Raw genomic sequence first — 18,307 nt, 5'->3', positions numbered from 1 at the left:
CTGTATTTAGGTCTTGGTGTGTTCTGGTAAAGCAGTGCTTGATACCAGGCCCTGGTCTGCTTGGTGCCCATTTGACTGTGCACTAATTATTCTTCTCCTTCTCACTCCCTGCTTCCAGCTATTGAATTCCCTATCCAAAAATCCAGATGCTGACTGCAAATATGGACTCTACTTCCGAGATGGCAAGAGGAAAGTGGATTACATCCTAGTATATCACTACAAGAAGTCTTCAGCTGGGAGGACACTCACCAGGAGATCCCAGCACAATGATGCAGGTGCCAGGAGCACCAAGCAGGACCCACTGCCTGGGAAGAGTTTGCAGATGGAGATGGGTGAGAGCGAGCCCCATGCTGACTGCCATGAAGATGACAAGAGGTTTCGCAGAGAGGAGTACGAGGGGAACCTGGTGGAGGCTGGCCTGGAACTGGAACATGATGAGGATGTAAGGAGCTGCTGTAGATGTGTTATGATAAGGAGGATGGCTGGTGGGTGGGTTTGGGGAGTGTCACAGAACCATAAGGGCTGGAAGTGACCTCTAGAGATCGAGTCCAGCCTCCTGTTAAAGCAGGTTCCCAACAGCAGGTAACAAAGGTAGGTCTTGAATACCTCCAGAGAAGGAGAATCCACCTCTTTCTGAGCAACTTGTTCCAGTGCTCCATCTCTCCTGACAAAAAAGAAGTTCTTCCTTATGTTAGCACGGAACTTCCTGTGTTACAGTTTCTGCCCCTTGTCCTTATTCTATTACCACACTCCACTGAAAAGTGTCCGCCTACATTGACTTGACTCATGCACTTCAGATATTTATAAACAGTTATGAGATCCCCTCTCAACCTTCTCTTCTCCAGATGTGTCCTCACCAGTGTCAAGGGGGAGGTTCAACAGGGCAACAGGCTGAGCTTCTCAGCCATCACTCATGATGGCACATGCCTTACTGCCACACAGCTTGTTGGTGTGTTATCATAGCTAGAGGTGAGGCTCATATGGCTGTAAACAGCAATCAGAGGTTGATGTTATGACATGGGTTGGGTCCACTTGTAATTCTGGCTCTGATGAGGAATATCTGATGCAGACAGTAAAATTTTCGTACCTTGGTGCAGCCTCTGGAGAACTATGTTTGTGCAAGGTGCTCTGCGAAATACTCTGTTGTTTCAAACACATGGCTCTGGGTTGCAGTTTTATTCCTTCCATTCTTGGATGTGAACATTACAGCCCTTCACCTGTACTCTGAAAACAGCATACTCTATTAAAAGACCATTAGATTGCATGAAAAGTGATGCGTGTGAAGTACTGCCAATGTGTGATTAGTAGAAATAGCCGCAGTCATATTAATTTCAAAGAAAGCTATTACAATTAACTGATCCAACCAATATGCCTGAAATCCCCACGAGAGAGGGTGAGTGTTTGTGTTGGTTTTATTTACTGTATGCAACAGTTGGCATTAAACATCTAGAACAGAGATCAGTGTTAAATAAGTAAACCTGCCAACCCTAATTCACAAATTATAGGTGAGGCTGATGGTACAGTGTGAGAAATTTTCCAGTTCTCTGTGCCTGTGTGAAATTATGAATTGTTTTGTGTCAGGTTGTTGTAGTGTAGCTTTGTTCACTTGTTCATTAAGTCACTAAAATGCTCTTTGAGGAAGTAAATTCAAGGATGCCTTGGAACTGATAACTGGTTGGAAGGCTGGGGGTTAGCTATGTCCTCTGGGCAGTCAGTGGGATTCTGGAAGACAGGCTGGGAAAGGTGGATGTCCCTTCACTTCCTGTGGGTTCTGTGCAGCTTCTGTGAGGCAGCAAGAATGCCCCTCGGCTCCACTTCTTACAATGCATGGCATTTGGCCCTGTGCCTGTGAATCAAGTTTACCTGGCTTAGCCATTATTTGTGTCCGTAGCCATTAGCTTTTATTTCTCAAACAGTTTTTATCTTTTTATCTGTTTAACCTAATGGTGATTGTTCTGGAAGACAATAGCATTTCTGAGTCACGTTTTTTATCAGCTCAGCTCTGAGAGGTACCCACTGATTGTCCTGTTGTTAGAAACTGGTCAGCTCAAACAAATGAGCTGATATTGTTGGCTGTAATGGCATTTCTTTAAATGTGGATGAAACACAAGGGGGAAAAATACTTAATTTCTTCCCACCAGTAACCTTTTTTTTTGCTTTTTTTTTTAGACTAAGATCCACGGGGTTGGATTTGTAAAAATCCATGCACCATGGAATGTATTGTGTCGTGAGGCGGAGTTTCTTAAGCTCAAGATGCCCACAAAAAAGGTAAGCCCAACTGTCTTGCTTTTTTTTCCCTTTTCTGTTTTTCTTTGTGTTTTGTTTCCCCTCCCACCTCAGAAGGCATTGTTTAAACACATTCTCATTACACACCTTTCAAATATACTTTTATTCCCACAAGCATTTATAAAATAGTGAACTAATCTGCACAGTCCAGCAAGGAGGACAGTGTCTCCATGGCACTTAACAAGAAAACTGGGAGAGTCAAAAAATTTCTTGCCTGGGACAACAAAAGAACAAGTAGAAGCAGGGGTGGGAATCATGAACTCCTGACTCCTGCCACTGCCTGTGCACGGTGCGAGTACTTTACCCTCCCAGTGTGTTTTAAAGGAGGCTGTAGTTGATTGATAATGAAATGTAGTTGTACCTTTTGGTGGTTTCTTTCTCACCCAAAAGGCTGGACTACTTAAAAATGAATATACTACTTTGCATGCAGTAGTCTCACTGGGTTTAGGTGGATACTTTTACATACATCATCAGTCAGGCTTGCAGGAGTAAGGACTACTTTACCACAAAATAAATTACCTCTCAGAATATTTGAAATGTCATTAAAGATGCAATGGTGTATTTTCATCGTGAGCTAAATTCTCAGTCATCCATGATAGATCGCTACCTGCTCAGTGAGAGTAGCTTAGAGATAGATTAATATTTAAACATACTAAGTGCATGTCCCAGACTATGGAGGGAAGTCTGTAATGGAGAAAGAGACACTCTCGAAGCTCAGCATCATTTATTACAAAGCTACAGCTACGCATTTGGTTTGGATTTTATATCAATCCCCATTATTGCCTCACTTCCTGCCGAAGTCAGAAGCGTAATAAAAAGAGAACTGCAGTAGAATAGCGGCTTCAGGGTTATGGAAGCAAAGTATCTTGAATAATCTTTGATTATATTGAAGAGGAGAAAATTCTGAAAGCTACAGGATATTCACAGGAAAAGCCCCTGATACTGCAGGGTGGGGTGACCACTTCTGTCCCTTACTTCTTTGTACTGTTGCACCCAGGAAATTGTACCAATGAGAGCACCTCTGTGAACCAGAAAATGATGAAGTTCTACCATTCTTCTGTTCTCCCCCTCAGATGTATCAAATCAATCAGACCCACGGTCTTCTGAAAAAGATCAACTCAGTAATTCAGAAGATTACGGAGCCCATCCAGCCCAAGGTGGCCGAGCACAAACCGCAGACAGTGAAGCGCCTTTCCTACCCCTTCTCCAGGGAGAAGCAGCACTTGTAAGTGACCGTGGTGCCAGCGGGCCTGGACTGCTCTGGTAGTGGCTGAAAAGAAAATGAATGTCAAACAAAACTTACAATGTTATGTATAATAATCTTTTTTCCCACATAGAATGGAAGTGCTCAGTAAAATTTACAGGCAGAGTTGTGGATTGATAATGGCAAAGACAATTCCAGTCATGTGGCATGGGCAGCTCACATGTTCTGCAAATCAGGTCTTGTCTTGTAAGTGATATGAAGTCAGTGGTAGCAGTGGACTGGTGAGAGTAGCTATAGATGTGGGTGGAGGAAAAAAATCATAAGGTGGGGCCCAGCCGGATTTTCATTTGCCTCGGATTGCTTTGCTGCTGCTCTTCCTTGGCCAGCATCCCAGAGGCAAAGCTTTGAAGAGTGTGTTTATGTGCGTGCCAGCTGGAACAAATACCAGTCCTAGGGAAGGATTTCTTCACTCTAGATATGGACTTTTTTGATTGTTTTTAATAAAGGGATGCAGAACACTAATGGAGCTGCGTATTAGATTCACATGCCTGATAGTGGGGCCACTTGATGCATATAACATTTGATTCTTAGACTTGCAGCTATTATATTCATACGTTTGTGCTGCATGTAGGATGCTCCTGCAGCAATGGAGACTGATAGCTCAGAGAGAGCCTAGAAGGTGCTTCTTAGCTTGTGTTTGGAAATGCCTTGTGTTTCTTGCAGAGGTGGCTGTCTTCAGTGAGACCATCTAGGTGTTTGCTGTATGAGGGAAGCCAGAGTGCTCTTACAGGTTTTGCAGGTATGGCCCAAATATAAAGATTATTAGGAGGAAGAAACCCGAGGCCCATGCAGGCAGGAATTTGATTAGATGTGTGCCAACAGCCTCTCTTGTGTGGAGAAAAAAAAAACAAACAACAAAACTATAAATAATAAAACTTGTCTTTAAAATGCGAGAGTTGGACTTTCTTTTTAACAAGGCTTCCACAAGCTACCCTTTATTGTTAGCTATGAGAGAACCCCACGAGAAAAGAAAATACTGAAGGGGTCAACAAGAGCAGGAAATTACTGTGTTGTTTCTTTTTTAATGTAATGGGCTTCCTTCTGGTCTTTTAACAGATTTGATTTGTCTGACAGAGATTCCTTCTTTGACAGCAAAACAAGAAGCACTATAGTAAGTACTGTATATAAATAATTCATGGCAGGTAGTGCCTTTGTCCTGGTGTTAATAGCTCCTTTGCTGTATTTAGGACAAAATCTACTGCAAGTTTGTCCCTTTGTACCAAAGGGCAGAGGTGACCCGTGATATTAATTATTTATCCAATAGATGTTTCCAGCTCTAGCTTGTACAATAAATTGTGTTTGATGCTAACAGATTGCTGTCTTTTGGACAGTGATTTGGATCTTCTTTTTGGTTCATGGTGAAAGTGAAACATGATTTCTTAGTAGGCACATCACCAGGAGGGAATAGATTTAGGTACTGTTTTGCGCCTAACTGTCCCTGGCTATACACTGCTCTATTACAACTCTGCAATAGAAAGGGGAGAAAGTGCATCCTGCTCTATAGTCAGATATTAAAAGGATATTAAAATGAAAGCCTGCACAGCATCCAGGGTTGTGCCGAGCAGCAGTTGCTGCAACAATTCTGCAAAGCATGGGGCTGACTTCTTGCTTACCTTCCCTAAAGCCCCTAAGGAATACCAGGCATATAGCAGTAATGCTGATTCTGTGTTGCTTCATTTGAAATTCCTGCAAATAACCCAGTAACAAAAGGTAGATTGAGCAGTGCCTGGCATCATCTTATCCTGCATGCATTTCTCTATGTATTCTTGTTACCTAAAGATCTCTCTTGCCTTTCCCATATGTATTTTTAAACCACAGTGCAAATATTGACCCTCCCACCTACAGCAAAATGAACAGGAATCCAGTCACTCCCTGGGGAGGCTTTGTTGAACAGAAAAAGCTGAAGAGCTTGAACTTTTTTTTTTTAAAAAAAGAAAATCATTACATTATGTATCTGGACATCTCTCTGTGGGGAGCTGAAGGGCAGTGCTGGGCAGAGGGGCAGCCTCAGGTGCCACCCATGACCCAGCAGGCAACAACTGTGCAGCTCACCCCTGCAGAGCTGCCAAAGCTTATGTGGAAAAACGCAGGATGACCTCCCCTGCCATCCTGGCCCCACACCAGTGTGCAAAGGTTATTTGACAATAAATGAAAACAAGTCATAGAACAAATACGTTTATTTTGCGACCAGGCTCTGAAACGTTAAGGTCAAACTGTTTGTTTTACCTGTTTTCGGATAGCTGCCACACATGTGCAAACTCATGGGGCCGGAGGCAGCGATGTCCTCAGGCACTGCAGGCAGTGGCACTCCCTGAATGGCAGCAGGGAGGGGTGGCCCGACAGGAGAAAAATGTAATCCTGTCTCACTCAAATAAGCAGCAGTAACTGGCCAGCGAGCTCAGCCTTCCTCTCTCACAGAATCACCAAGGTTGGAAAAGACCTAAAAAAACATCCTGTCCAACTCTCATACTATTAACTGCGTAAGGAAGTCTTGAAACTCTGATGTGCTGAGCATGACAATTTTTATTAACAAATAATGACTTCACCAATGTCTTGGTTTTGCCAATACTTGTATCTGAGCTGTGCATAGAAAGACTGCTTTTTGCTGGCAATATCCCAAGTAAGCATTTCTCTTTTGTTACTTCTACAGGTTTATGAAATTCTGAAAAGAACAACATGTACCAAAGCAAAATATAGCATGGGTAAGAAACATTATTGAGGTTTAAGATCAATATTGTTTTTGGATATTGAAAGTAATGGCAAGCTGTAGCTGGCTGCGGAGTTTTGGTTTTTGTCCTGCTCTCTGATTTGATGTATGTGGATGTGTTTTATTCAGAAATCTAATTACTGTAGCTATTTGGAATTTTTTCAGACATGAATCTGTAGATTCAACTCTAAAGGAGATGTGAGCATGTAGGCCCTCTGTATGTTAGTTATGACCTTTATGGCAGGGCTGGAAGGTGATCTAAAGCCAGGGGTGACATAAGCTCTGTGGTGGTTCAGTTTATCACTCATTGTAGTGGATGAGAGCATTACCATGCACTTCTGTAACTGCCCTGAAAGCTATGGGCCACTGCATCCCCTTTGCAAGCACTTGAGTGAAATGGTGACCGTCCAAATCACTGTTACAAGTGTGAGTTCAACCTGAGGCCAGTCCTTCCCTTGGCCCTCATGGCAGGTGTGGGTAAAGTTCATGCTGGCACAGCCAACAGTTTTAGGATTTCAGCCCTAAGTCTGGTGCTCTTAAGAAATGAATTCCTAATGCAGGTAAGCATGAATTCAAACACTGTGAGGCAGAAGTGGTATATAGCTGTCTGAGGGATCAAATGTAACAATGGTAAACCAAATTATATAATATATATATATATATATATATATATATATATATATATATAAGAGAGGCTGTATTCTCTCATATCCTGTCATCTTAACAGATGATAAATAGAAACATATTTGGATGAGAAAAAGTGCATGGACGTGGTGGAAGGTATTTGATAACTGCTGAAGTCTGTTACAGCATTTATTTACCTACAAGCAGCTAAGTAAAACAATGGGAACTTGAACAACAGGTAGTTCTGTTCAATATTGACCCATCAGCTGCTTATAAGTCCAACAGATAATAAAGAACAATTATACAAGAAACAATTTCCATGCTTGGATTTCTCTGTTGAAGTAACAGCATACAATGTATAATTGTTGAGTCCTTGTATACACTAAATTTTCTTGGGGTTCAGCCAATATTAACAGAAGTTCTATTTGCCTGTAGCATGGGAAATCCAAGTTAATCTGTGACTTTCAGGACCCTTTTTTGAGTCTAATGCCAGATCACTTTCACTGGATATTATGTACGTGCACTCTTAAAGGGAGAGAATCATGTAGCTCAGTTTGAATTCTTGCCTGAGAGTTGGTTGCTTACTTGATTATTTTTTATTTTTAATTTTTTATCCAAAAATGGGAAACTGGTTAGAGATTACCTTCCTTTAGCCTTTGCCCTATTCAGCTGAAGTGTTAGAATTCCTGGGTTGTTCTTCTTCAATGGACTGGCAAGGTCACGAAGTATACCCAATAAAAATGTCATTAGGCCTGCACATCTGAGGGTATAATCAGCATAACTCAATCAGGCTCTTTGTGTTATGGCACTGGAATGCTGGGTTACAACCCAGCAAAGGTTGCAAATGGATTTGAGCAAACACAGATAATGCTGCAATGCTTCTGTCCAGCAGGAAAAGGGCAGCAGCAGAGCAAACACTGCAGTCTTTGTTATTCATTTTGCGAATTTGTGAAAATGTGAACCTATTGTAACTGTTAAATGCTGATATGTGGTAGGGTATTATGGAGCTCCTTGGTGGCACTGCCTAAAAGGATAATTTATCTGTTCACTAGCTGCTTGTGCTAGAAGTGTGGAAACATTTGCAGACAACTCATTGAACTGTATAATTTTAAATATGACTTGAAAAATAATGATACTACAGGATACTAAAAGCTCCCGGAGCAGTTTCTTTAGCTAGTGCTATTGTATTAGTGAAACTGAAAAATTCTTACTTTAAGAACAATCAGAAACAGCTCCCGAACCTGCAGTGATTGCTTCCTGATTCACGCTCGCTGTCCCACACTGGGTAGCAATGAGTGGATGGTCAGCAGGGAGCATGCAATAACGCATAATTTTTCCTCTCCCCCTTTTTTTTTTTTTTTTTTTAATAAATTGTTGAGTTCTTTTGAATTCTCTACAGTGCCAGAGATTTATTTTTTTTTGTTTAGCCTTGCACAGAGTGAACTGCTTGGCTTGGCACCAACTGACCCAAAGTAGCTCTGGTTCCACAGCCAAGACTGGTTGGTTGAATCACCAGCCATAACTCCATGAATAACAAGGCATGCTCGGATGTGGGCACCCCTCCATCACTGGCAGCAGCTGTATGGATGGCAGCAGTGTGTGAGAGGCTGTGTGCACCCTCAAGGGCCTTGGTTTGGCCAAGTGACCTGTGGGAGGGAGTATCACTAAATCATAAAGGCTGGAGAGATCTCTCAGATCACCTAGTCCAACCATCATCCCATACCTGTGACTACTCTAAAACAATCCTCGATGGATATGCCCTTCAGCCCTGTGCTCGCGCCTTCCCCAGCTTGGCCTCGCTGTGCTCCAGCCCTGCTGAGGGAGTGTTACCGCACCAGACAGGGCTGAACCTGTCCCTTGTGCTCCATACATTTTGTAGATGAAGCATTAACTGCTTTCAGGCTCATGCATGTAACTAATAAACGGATGTGTAAACAGGGAAAGGAGAGGGAAGAAAGAAGGAATCTGCCCTTTTAAATAAAAGACGAAAATGTGGTAAATATGGTAAGTATTACGCCAAGGTCTTTGCAAAGGCTTTCCCTACAATTTCTCTAATCAATCTGAAATCTAAATTCAAAGCTCTGTGTGTATGATGAGTGCGTATGCGTGTTCCCTTATAACATCAATTCCAGCCGTATTCTTTTTGTGATCGAGCCTTCTGCTACATGCTTTCAAATCTGCAGGCTTGCCCTTAAATCAAACTGACTTTTCAGAAAATGTAATTTATTATCATGACTAATTTCAAGTCATTGGCTTCTAATTCTCGATCCTCAAATATATATGACTTCTTCTTGCTCTCTGCAGTTTTCCATTTCATAAAATGAGTCATGTTTAATAACCTATATGATTAAAAATGAAAGTACATGGAAAGGAATGAAATGGCAGAAAAATCATTAGCTGACCAAATGGCTGTTATTTTGAGGGAAACCTCCAGGAAGCATGATGAAGTGAGACTGTCTAGCCTTGAAACTGTAAATAACCATTATGTCTTTATTTTTCAAGGGATCACCAGCCTGCTTGCCAATGGAGTTTACAGTGCTGCATATCCTTTGCATGATGTAAGTGATCTTGGAATGCATTTTCCACGTCTACTCTCTGACACCAAGCAGTCCTTAATATGTAATGTATTAATGGCAACATCCCAAACTTTGGTGCCCGGGAGCACAACTTCCTGCTTGCTTGCGTGATGGCTCTAGTCATTTCTGCAGGCTGTTTCCATCACTGTGCTCACTATTAATGAATTTCCCACCTCCATCCTACCTCTGACGATCCGAAGTGATGCCTTTATATGATAATAGAAGAGTTGTTTCAGTGACTTAGCAAATGAAAGTTAAAGTGAGTGATGTCAAACCTAGACATGCTGGAAAGAGCCCAACCAAGGGCTGTCAAAATGGTGAAGGGTCTGGAGCACCTCTCCTGTGAGAAGAGGTTGAGAGCTAAGGCTGCTCAACTTGGAGCAGAGGAGGCTCACGGGGATCTCATAAACGTGTACAAATACCAAAAGGAAAGGTGCATAGAGGATGGAGCCAGGCTCTGCTCAGTTCTGCCCAGTGCCAGAAACAGTGGCACTGGGCACAAGCTGGAGCAGAGGAGGTTCTTTTCAAACATCAGGCAGCACTTCAGTGCTGGGTTTGTTACAGCATAGGTTTCTCAGAGGTTGTAGACTCTCTGGAGAGGTCTTCAGAAGCTGCATGGTCATGGTCCTGGGCATCCTGCCCTGCGTATCACTGCTGGTAGGACTAGGTGGACACAAAGATCCCCTCCAACCGTCCTGTGATTTTTGTGAGCCAGAGGTACACAGCAGCTGGGTGCTGGTCACGCTTTCCCTTGGAGGTCCACAGCATGGCTAGAACTGTCAAACACCCTCAGCCAGTCTTGCAAAAAGGCCTGGCAGATGTCAAGAGAACATTACAGAAATACTGCTCATGATGAGAAGGCTGCTTAAGTGTCCAGAGAATGCCAAGCCCAGTACAGGCTGCCCCATGGGGAACGTGTGAATGAAGCATGCTGTCTTAGTTTTCTGTCCTCTTTGCTGTGTCTCCAGTGTTTTATCTCTGGGTAACAGCAATCACAACAGGCCTGTCATCTGCCTGATACTTATCAAAAACATCAGGCACTCGTAGGCTATGGTGATATCACTTAGAAATCCGGAACAGTTAAATAAACTTCTCTGCATGTACTGGCCCCACTTCTTTAGATAACTACTGATAGGCTCTGTTTTAAGTAATTTATTTATTGTCTTCATTTACTCCTTTATCATACTTAAAAATAGCTCTGCAGATCTAATCAGCCCTGAATGTTTGGAGACTTCGGGTACAGATCAGCTCTCTCAGCTGCTCTCTCTCCTGTCAAGTGGCCTGAGGTGAACCCCAAACACCATGGAAATACCACATCCTTTCCCTTGACATTTTTAGGCCACCTTTATCACTTATTCATTTCTTTTTCCCCAGTGATGGACACCATTACTCTTTCTTAATGTGCCCCGTGACAAGAGACAAAGTGTGCTATGACAAATGAACTCCTAAAATGCAGCATTATTTTACAGATTGCTTTTCTGGTTGTGATGCATTAAGCGAGAGGGATCCATGGGCATACAGGAGGTAAAGCAGCTCTGAGCATGACTCACTAAATGACATGAGTTTTCTTTCTTTAAAGGGTGACTATGAAGGTGAAAACGTCGAACCCAATGACAGAAAAGTAAGTGAATGTAAGGGGGTTAACTGACTTGCGAAAGTTCCAGCCTGAAGTTACCTGCTGGAATCTGGGCATTGCCAAGATTTCCACACAACATGTCATAAAAATGCCTTGCAGTAGAAGTATGCGTATACTTTCTAACATTTCAGTTTGCCTTCATGTGGAGCTCAGTATAGCTATGTATAAAATGCCAGCTTAGTAACAATGTGCTTCTTACTACATCAGCAACTATTGAGAGCATCTAGACATGACACCTAAAGTTAGGGTGCTGTAACTTCAGGTCTCCACCAGTGAGAGAATACGCTCAGCTATCTTCAGATACCCACACCCAGCACAAACCCTGCTTTGTGCCACAGCCAACCATGCAAAATGCATTGCAGTCTCTGTGGATTAATGTGCTGCTACTCTGGAGCATGGCATTAACATCAGGCCCAAGAGGTGGCCATGTCAGCTACTGGGAAGGATAAAGACTGGCTCATTCCTCATAAACGCTCATTTTTTATTTCCATTTAAGCTTTAATGTGAAGCACATCCAGAGGTGGCCTTATGGACATATACTGCTTACTCTATCATTTTTTGCATAAGTCTACAGTTTAAATAGCTTTTAGTTTGTGTATACTGAAAAACATCTGTTTAGTAATCATTCTGAGGGAGTACTTATCAACAGAAAATGCGAACTTGTCTACACTTTGCAGAAGTGCCAGTTTCTTAAATTTGGAGCGGAATTTCTGCACAGTGATGACCATGCTCCTTTAGAACACATTTATTCACTCTCAGTGTGGCATAAGAGAGCTTAGGCCTGCTCCTAAACTCTTTGCTTCGTGGGAGGAATTAATGAATTTGATTGCCATGTACCTTGGGCCCCTGAACTAGCAGCACCTGCCTTTGCCTTCCAACTTGTTTCACAGCCATGTTTCCATGAGGAAAAGCATGGTTCAGGGTGTACAAGTGGGTCTCAAACCCTCAACGTTAGCCTTACAAAAGCAGGTATCCAAAATTATGGGTCTGCTGGGCCTTACATGCAAATGAGTCACCAGGAGACAGTTACTGTTGATTACCAACCCTTTCTTTTCCCCACTGATTTGAGTTAAAAATACCCCATGCTTATCATTTCATCATTGAGCAATACACCCCTCAAACAAAAATGATGAAACGTGGATGAAAGTCCATGTTTTGTAAATCAGCTGGATTACCATCTTTACTACTGGCCTCACAAATGCACTTATTTCACAAGTTCACTGTCTGTTTTGAAATGTTTACCTTGGCTTTTGGCTTCTAGTCCTTTCAAGTAATCTTTTGGTGTGCTTTGGCACGTCTCTTCTGGTTTCTTGAAGCTTTCTTTAATCTAATCCGTGCTAGGCCAGGCTGTGCCTTTTTTACAACAAAATTAAATTTGAGACATTGAAATGAAGTAAATATTTAGGGATAGCTCACTGATGTTCTATAATAATGTCTTTGAAGCCATGCTTTGAATATCAAGCTGATAAATGTCAGGATAAATGAGATAATTCATTTGTACTTTAACTGCAAACTTGGTTTGAAGCCCCATACGAAAGTGAAAAATGACACTGATGCAAAATCTCCTCCATTTAGTGTTTCCTGATAGGCTTGGCCAGATGTGGTTACTGAGGAATCGTCTCTTTTCCAGCACTAACTTGTCTTATTAAAAGGAATTAAGAAAAAAGAAGTTGAATTGTCAAAATCACTGCAGTGTTTCCCAAGCACAGGCAGCAGAACTGAAACTTCTGGAAAAATGGTCGAAAGAAACTTGTAGTAGAATAGAAATCGCATATGCAAGAGTGCTGATGTTTAATAAAAACCTGCCTTTCAGCTTTTACTTTCTGCCCTTATGGTTGTAAGGAAACTGGTAAAGATGAATTATTTTCAGGAAAGAGAGGAAAATCCATATTCCACTTTTATTTTTGACAACACATTTCTGTGTAAAGAAAGTCGTATTTTTGAGTGATTCAAAAGCACAGTGGAGTAGTTCAATTTGGAAGGTTTGACCAATGATTTGGCAGGAGAGTTGCTAACTTCTCTAGGAACCTTGTTGGCTTTGCAATATGATGCTGGAGGTAGGGCAGTCTGTGGGCAGTGGCTGGTGTGCCGACCTGCCTGGCCCTGCTTTGCTGCGAGGAGTATGGCTGTGTGCTCCAGGCTTTTCCTGCCACAGCCACAGAGCCTATAGACTGGAGCATTGGCATCCTGCTTGGGCTGCTCCCCTAGGAAGTGATCTCAGAAATGACCAACAGAGTATTTGCTTGACATATTAGTTATTTTTTCAGTGATGTATTCCTTATCTCTTATAAATGGGTTAAACCAAAGAGATAAGCTGAAAAGGAAGGTAGGAATTCAAAAGCATATGTAGACAGGCTGGTCCCCTCATCCCAGGAGAAGCAGTGATGATGGTACAGGTGGCCAGTGAGAACAGTTCCTTCTATCCAGTATTTACTGGACAAACTGATTTCTTGTTCTATCTGTTAGCTGAACTGAAAATTAGATCAGAGGAGCACTGCTGATATATTTTACAAAGTAAAAGAGAAGGTGAAGGTCTCAGAGGAGCCTTTTTATGAGGGATTCAATTTTATAAATTATTAATGGAGACTGTTGTTCTTCTTGGCCTGTATCCTAACCAAAAGGGTGAATGCAAATCATCACATACTTGTAGATTAAAGCTGAGCATCTCCTGAATGTGGGCTTCAAGGCAGCTCTGTGCAGTTCCTCTTGATGGACTCTGAATTTTTGTGCAATGGAAACAAACCCAGTTATGCTTGTTTTCTCTCGTTAACTTAAAGCATGTTCATCTTTCCTATGTGTTCTGTTAGATTCTTTCTGCAGATCATAAAATCAGGACTGCTCTTCCCATCTCTATTGTAGTTATCCATCAATCCCATTGCTGAAGAGCCTTTTAATGTACTAGAATTCATCACTGCATTATAGCATGCCAGATCATCAAATTTGCTTTTAATACTTAATGCAGACAGTGTATATTGGCAGATCTGAGTTATGTGTTGAAACCACATAGAAGTGAGACTCGATCACAGCATGAGAACTGCAGAGGAGAAATCTTCCCTGCTTTTGGGGCTTCAGCTTTCACCTTCCTTTCTCTTTTACAGCTCCTGTGTGAGGAGTGGGCAAGCTATGGAGTCTTCTATAAGTACCAGCCTATTGATCTGGTGAGGTGAGAGCCAGCCCTGAGGGCACATTCTTGCTCCACAGCTGTGCCTGCCAGTGCCCTGCAGTGCTTGGGTCCTTTGGAGCTGCCCTATAGGGCTTCCAAGGACAGGTAGCTGTGTATGTGTGCATCTCTGATGAGCAGTAGTCCCACATATGTGTCTCTAGATAGCACAGTAGAAGCCAGGGGAGCTAGGGGTGGGCAAGGGGGAGGTTTGTGTGGGGTTTCAGTGCTTTCTGTGTCTTTCATTAGCTCTTGCTAAGAGCGGAGACTCTGTGAAGTTACATTTTTACAGAAAATGAGGGGCTTTGGTAAGAGGAACAGCTCTCAGAAACAATGTCACTACATGTTCCATGTGTGACAGAAACACAGAAAAACAGCGTCCAGTTGGACTAACTGGCTTCCATGGTGCCTGCATCACTGGATTAGCTCCATGCATGAGAAAGAGAGTCCTCTGAGGAAAACATTCCCACAGGTCATCGGATCTTACTTTCTCCATGCTTAATCCAGCTGTGATTCATAATTTTAGCCATGTTATATTTTAAGAAATAGGAAACATTTTTTTCCTCTCTCTTTTTTAAAAATAAAAAGCCTCTTTAAGAAGAAGTGTAAGTGAGGTGGGCAGAAGAAGTCTGTAGTAACATTATAAGAACTCTTTTTTTAAAATCTTTAATGTCTTTCAGAAAATACTTTGGAGAGAAGATTGGACTATATTTTGCCTGGCTGGGAGTTTATACACAAATGCTTATTCCAGCTTCCATTGTAGGGATTATTGTTTTCCTATATGGCTGTGCGACTGTGGATGAAAACATACCAAGGTAAAAGCAAATTAAAAGACACAACAGATGTTTCTATTATTTGGGGGCAATTAGAATGTAACTTGTGTAGTTGCTCTGCCACTAATACTTAGAGCAAGAATAGCTGAAAACTGTGGCTCCCATTTCTTGGGCTTTTCCTGTGCCTTCTGCAGTGCCCTTTCTGTGTGTGCCACGGCATCCCCAGGTCTGGCTGCCAGCTGGCACTGGCCAGAGCGCAGTGAGTGCCCTCTGCCCATGTTCCTCTGCACATCCTGCATGTTCTGTCCTTTAGGAGCTGTGTTTGAAGGGGGTCAGTGAGCTGTGAGAATGGGGGAGGCTCTAGTCCCACAGGTTCCTGTTCCCGTAAGCGATGGAGATCTACCAAGGGCTGAGTGGGCACCAGAACTGCAGCATGTCTTAAAATCATTAGCAGTTATTGTTAATGTTACTTGTTGAGCTGTGCTGATGTACTAAAATTAATTCTTGGCTGGTTGCTCAGGTGTGGGTTGTTTTTTGTTTTTTTTTTCTAATGCAGATCATTATGTGAAACTAACAAAAGGCTGCTGATGATAGGTTTTAGTGCTCCCTTCTCAAAATGCTGAAAGGCATATTGTGTGACATAAAGATAAATCAAGAATATATATGTCTAAACTAAGCAATTGCAGCCAGATTAACAAAGTCGTGATGTCCTACTATTTTTAAATTTAAGTAGGTTTTGTTATTATAATAATTATAAAGGCCTGTGATTTTGCATTATTTGCCCTGTGTGCATCATCAGCTGTAGATGAAAATTACATAAAATTACATAGTTTGTACAACAACCAAGAGCGGTGATTAACAAAGCAGATTAATGGATTTCAGAAAATAGTTTTTTTTTTCTTTTTTTTTTTTTTTCTTTTTTTTTGTTAAGATTGCTTTGTACTGCTTCCAACAGTGGAAGAAAGTCAAAGACATTACTATTGCTCTTCTGCAGATGGAGTGCAGAGAAGTTAAATTTGTTGAACTCCCGTCTCATGATACTCAGCACTTCCCTTGTACTTTATCTATTGCTGAGGTTAATATTTTAAAATAAGTTGGGATGGTTTTATTTTTAACAATAATATTCTGTAATAAAAAGAATAGAGTCTTTTACATCTCCTGTTTCAGCCCCTCCATTAGTGTGGGTTATGGATGAAGCTGCTCACTAGGCCAAGAGAGGGAAGGACTACAAGATGAATACAGTTTGGTGGTCCTGATCAGAAACAGTTGCTGCGCTGAGGAGAGTGGTGCATCAGAAATGACTGTCCGAGCTTGGATGTTAAACCATACTGACATTGCCTTTCATGTGTTGTATTGCTTCTTTGCAGTATGGAAATGTGTGACGAGAGAAACAATATCACCATGTGTCCCTTGTGCGACAGAACTTGCAGTTACTGGAAGATGAGTTCCGCTTGTGCGACTGCTCGCGCAAGTCATCTGTTTGATAACCCTGCAACTGTCTTCTTCTCAGTCTTCATGGCTCTCTGGGGTAAGAAAATATATACTTTGATGTTAAGTTTTTAATTATTTAAGATATAACAGGAAGAAACAGAAGAGATAAAGCAGTATATTTATACTCAGTTAATTACACAAAAGACTTTTCTTTCTCCCCCCCCCTACACCCTCACCATGAAACTGCCACTCCCAAATTTATATTCTGGACTGAAAGCTAAAATTCAAGAAGTTGCTCAAGATGAATATCAAATGAAATTGTTAAGCATCTGTCATAAAACTGCGGCATGGTATGTCAAAATTTCATTAACGAGATTGCACAGCTTGCCAAAAAAATCTATTTGCAGAGCCAGCTTCCACTTTAGAGCATTACGGAAGAAATGTATTGATGTACTTTGGGGTTGAGGGGAGGGCTCCGTGGGGAAGTGTAATGGCCTTTAACGTCTCTGGACAAACCAAGATTGATTCCTGAGTGTGTTCCGAGATGCAATTAAGTTTATCAGCAAGAAGACATCAAGCATGCAGACCATGAACTGGGAATTGTGTCATAATAGGTACTTTTTCTGATGTGGATTGGCCCTGTATTTGAGCAAGTCACTTAACCTTTATTTTCTCATCTGCAGAATTTAGTTAAAAGCATTGTGAAATTTTTTGTGGCAGTAGTTACTGAGGGCTACATGAGCCATGGTTATCCTTGTGACAGGCACTGGGAGATGATAAATGGGATAATGATGGGTCCAAAGCCCATGGTTGTAACTGGAATCCTGTACAGAGAGGTTACAGAGAACAGGGATGCTCCCGGCATTAGTGAAAGCAGTGCAAAAAGTTTGTCTTGGACTGATATTTGTGTGAGCCATTGTAATTCCACTTAGAGCAAAGTCTTCTGCACCAGTGTCTCCATTTCAGTTGCAGTGAGCTAAGGGCTGATACTAACAGCTCAGTGTCAAGGAAAAGAGCTGCCCTGCAGAGGGATTAAAGGGCAGCAGGGACTCAGGAGCGCTGCAGGTCCAAAGAAAAAGCTGTAGGCTTGGGGAGGCTGAACTTGCCACAGGGAGGAGTGCCTGTGATCTTCAAGATCATCTGGCCATGTAATGCATAGGGAGAAACAAGATACACCCCAAAGCTGGGTGCCATGTCAGAAGCTTTAAATAGGCTGATGTTCTCATGTGGAGAGGCAAGTATCAGTTTCGGTCTCTTTCACTTACTGTTATTGTGATCCGCATACAGGTATTGGCAAATAATGCTCTGTTGTCCAAAGAGTAGGGCTGTTTGTCTCCTTTTTCTTAGCATGAAATTCTGGATCCTTTCATGCACTTTTTATCTTCTGGGGCAAAGGCAGACATATTGGCAGAAGCCAGTTTCTGTGCTCTGTGCAAAATAAATCTTAATCTCTGAGATGGTTTTGGAGTGGGATGTGAAATTCCTCAACTTCTTTTTAGGTCAGTGTAAAGCTTTATTTTGGTGGAACATCATATAAAAGATGTTTTAATAGTGTCATGTTGAATCTGAAATCAGAAGATTTTCCACAAGGTTATGAATTTGCATTTTTTTAGAACTTCACTTTTAAAGATTTCTCGAAAGTTGTTTTTTTTTTGTTTGTTTTTTTTTTTCCTAATGGGAACTAAGAATTTATTTTCTAGGGAAATAGTATTAAAAGAAATTGATTCTCTCTATATGTAAGTATATGTATATCCTGCAGTGCTGTTTGTGAGCACTTCTACCTGTAAGGAGTTTTATTTGGCTTCTGTACAGTTGAAGATCTGAGGCAGATGGAATCTAACCTGCTCAGG

At 41.8% G+C, this 18,307-nt stretch overlaps 1 protein-coding gene across 8 annotated transcripts in view; it reads left to right on the top strand.

Annotated features, from left to right (window-relative positions):
- The window catches only part of ANO1 (anoctamin 1), a 72,430-nt gene that overhangs the window by 33,762 nt on the left and 20,361 nt on the right, over positions 1-18,307 (top strand). For 6 of the 8 annotated variants that reach the window (XM_032444890.1, XM_015863684.2, XM_015863685.2 and 3 more), the window contains 11 exons: positions 119-442; positions 2,170-2,268; positions 3,360-3,511; positions 4,607-4,661; positions 6,201-6,252; positions 8,820-8,885; positions 9,384-9,439; positions 11,037-11,078; positions 14,192-14,256; positions 14,934-15,068; positions 16,394-16,554. In XM_032444890.1, coding sequence (XP_032300781.1) covers positions 119-442; positions 2,170-2,268; positions 3,360-3,511; positions 4,607-4,661; positions 6,201-6,252; positions 8,820-8,885; positions 9,384-9,439; positions 11,037-11,078; positions 14,192-14,256; positions 14,934-15,068; positions 16,394-16,554 — 1,207 coding nt within the window. The remainder of the gene's footprint in view (positions 1-118; positions 443-2,169; positions 2,269-3,359; positions 3,512-4,606; positions 4,662-6,200; positions 6,253-8,819; positions 8,886-9,383; positions 9,440-11,036; positions 11,079-14,191; positions 14,257-14,933; positions 15,069-16,393; positions 16,555-18,307) is intronic. The other 2 variants (XM_015863687.2, XM_015863688.2) reach the window with 1 other exon arrangement.

Source organism: Coturnix japonica, chromosome 5, assembly GCF_001577835.2.
Source record: "Coturnix japonica isolate 7356 chromosome 5, Coturnix japonica 2.1, whole genome shotgun sequence".
NCBI lineage: Eukaryota > Metazoa > Chordata > Aves > Galliformes > Phasianidae > Coturnix > Coturnix japonica.
The sequence above is the reverse complement of the archived record's forward strand: the minus strand, read 5'-3'. Positions and strand labels throughout refer to the sequence as shown.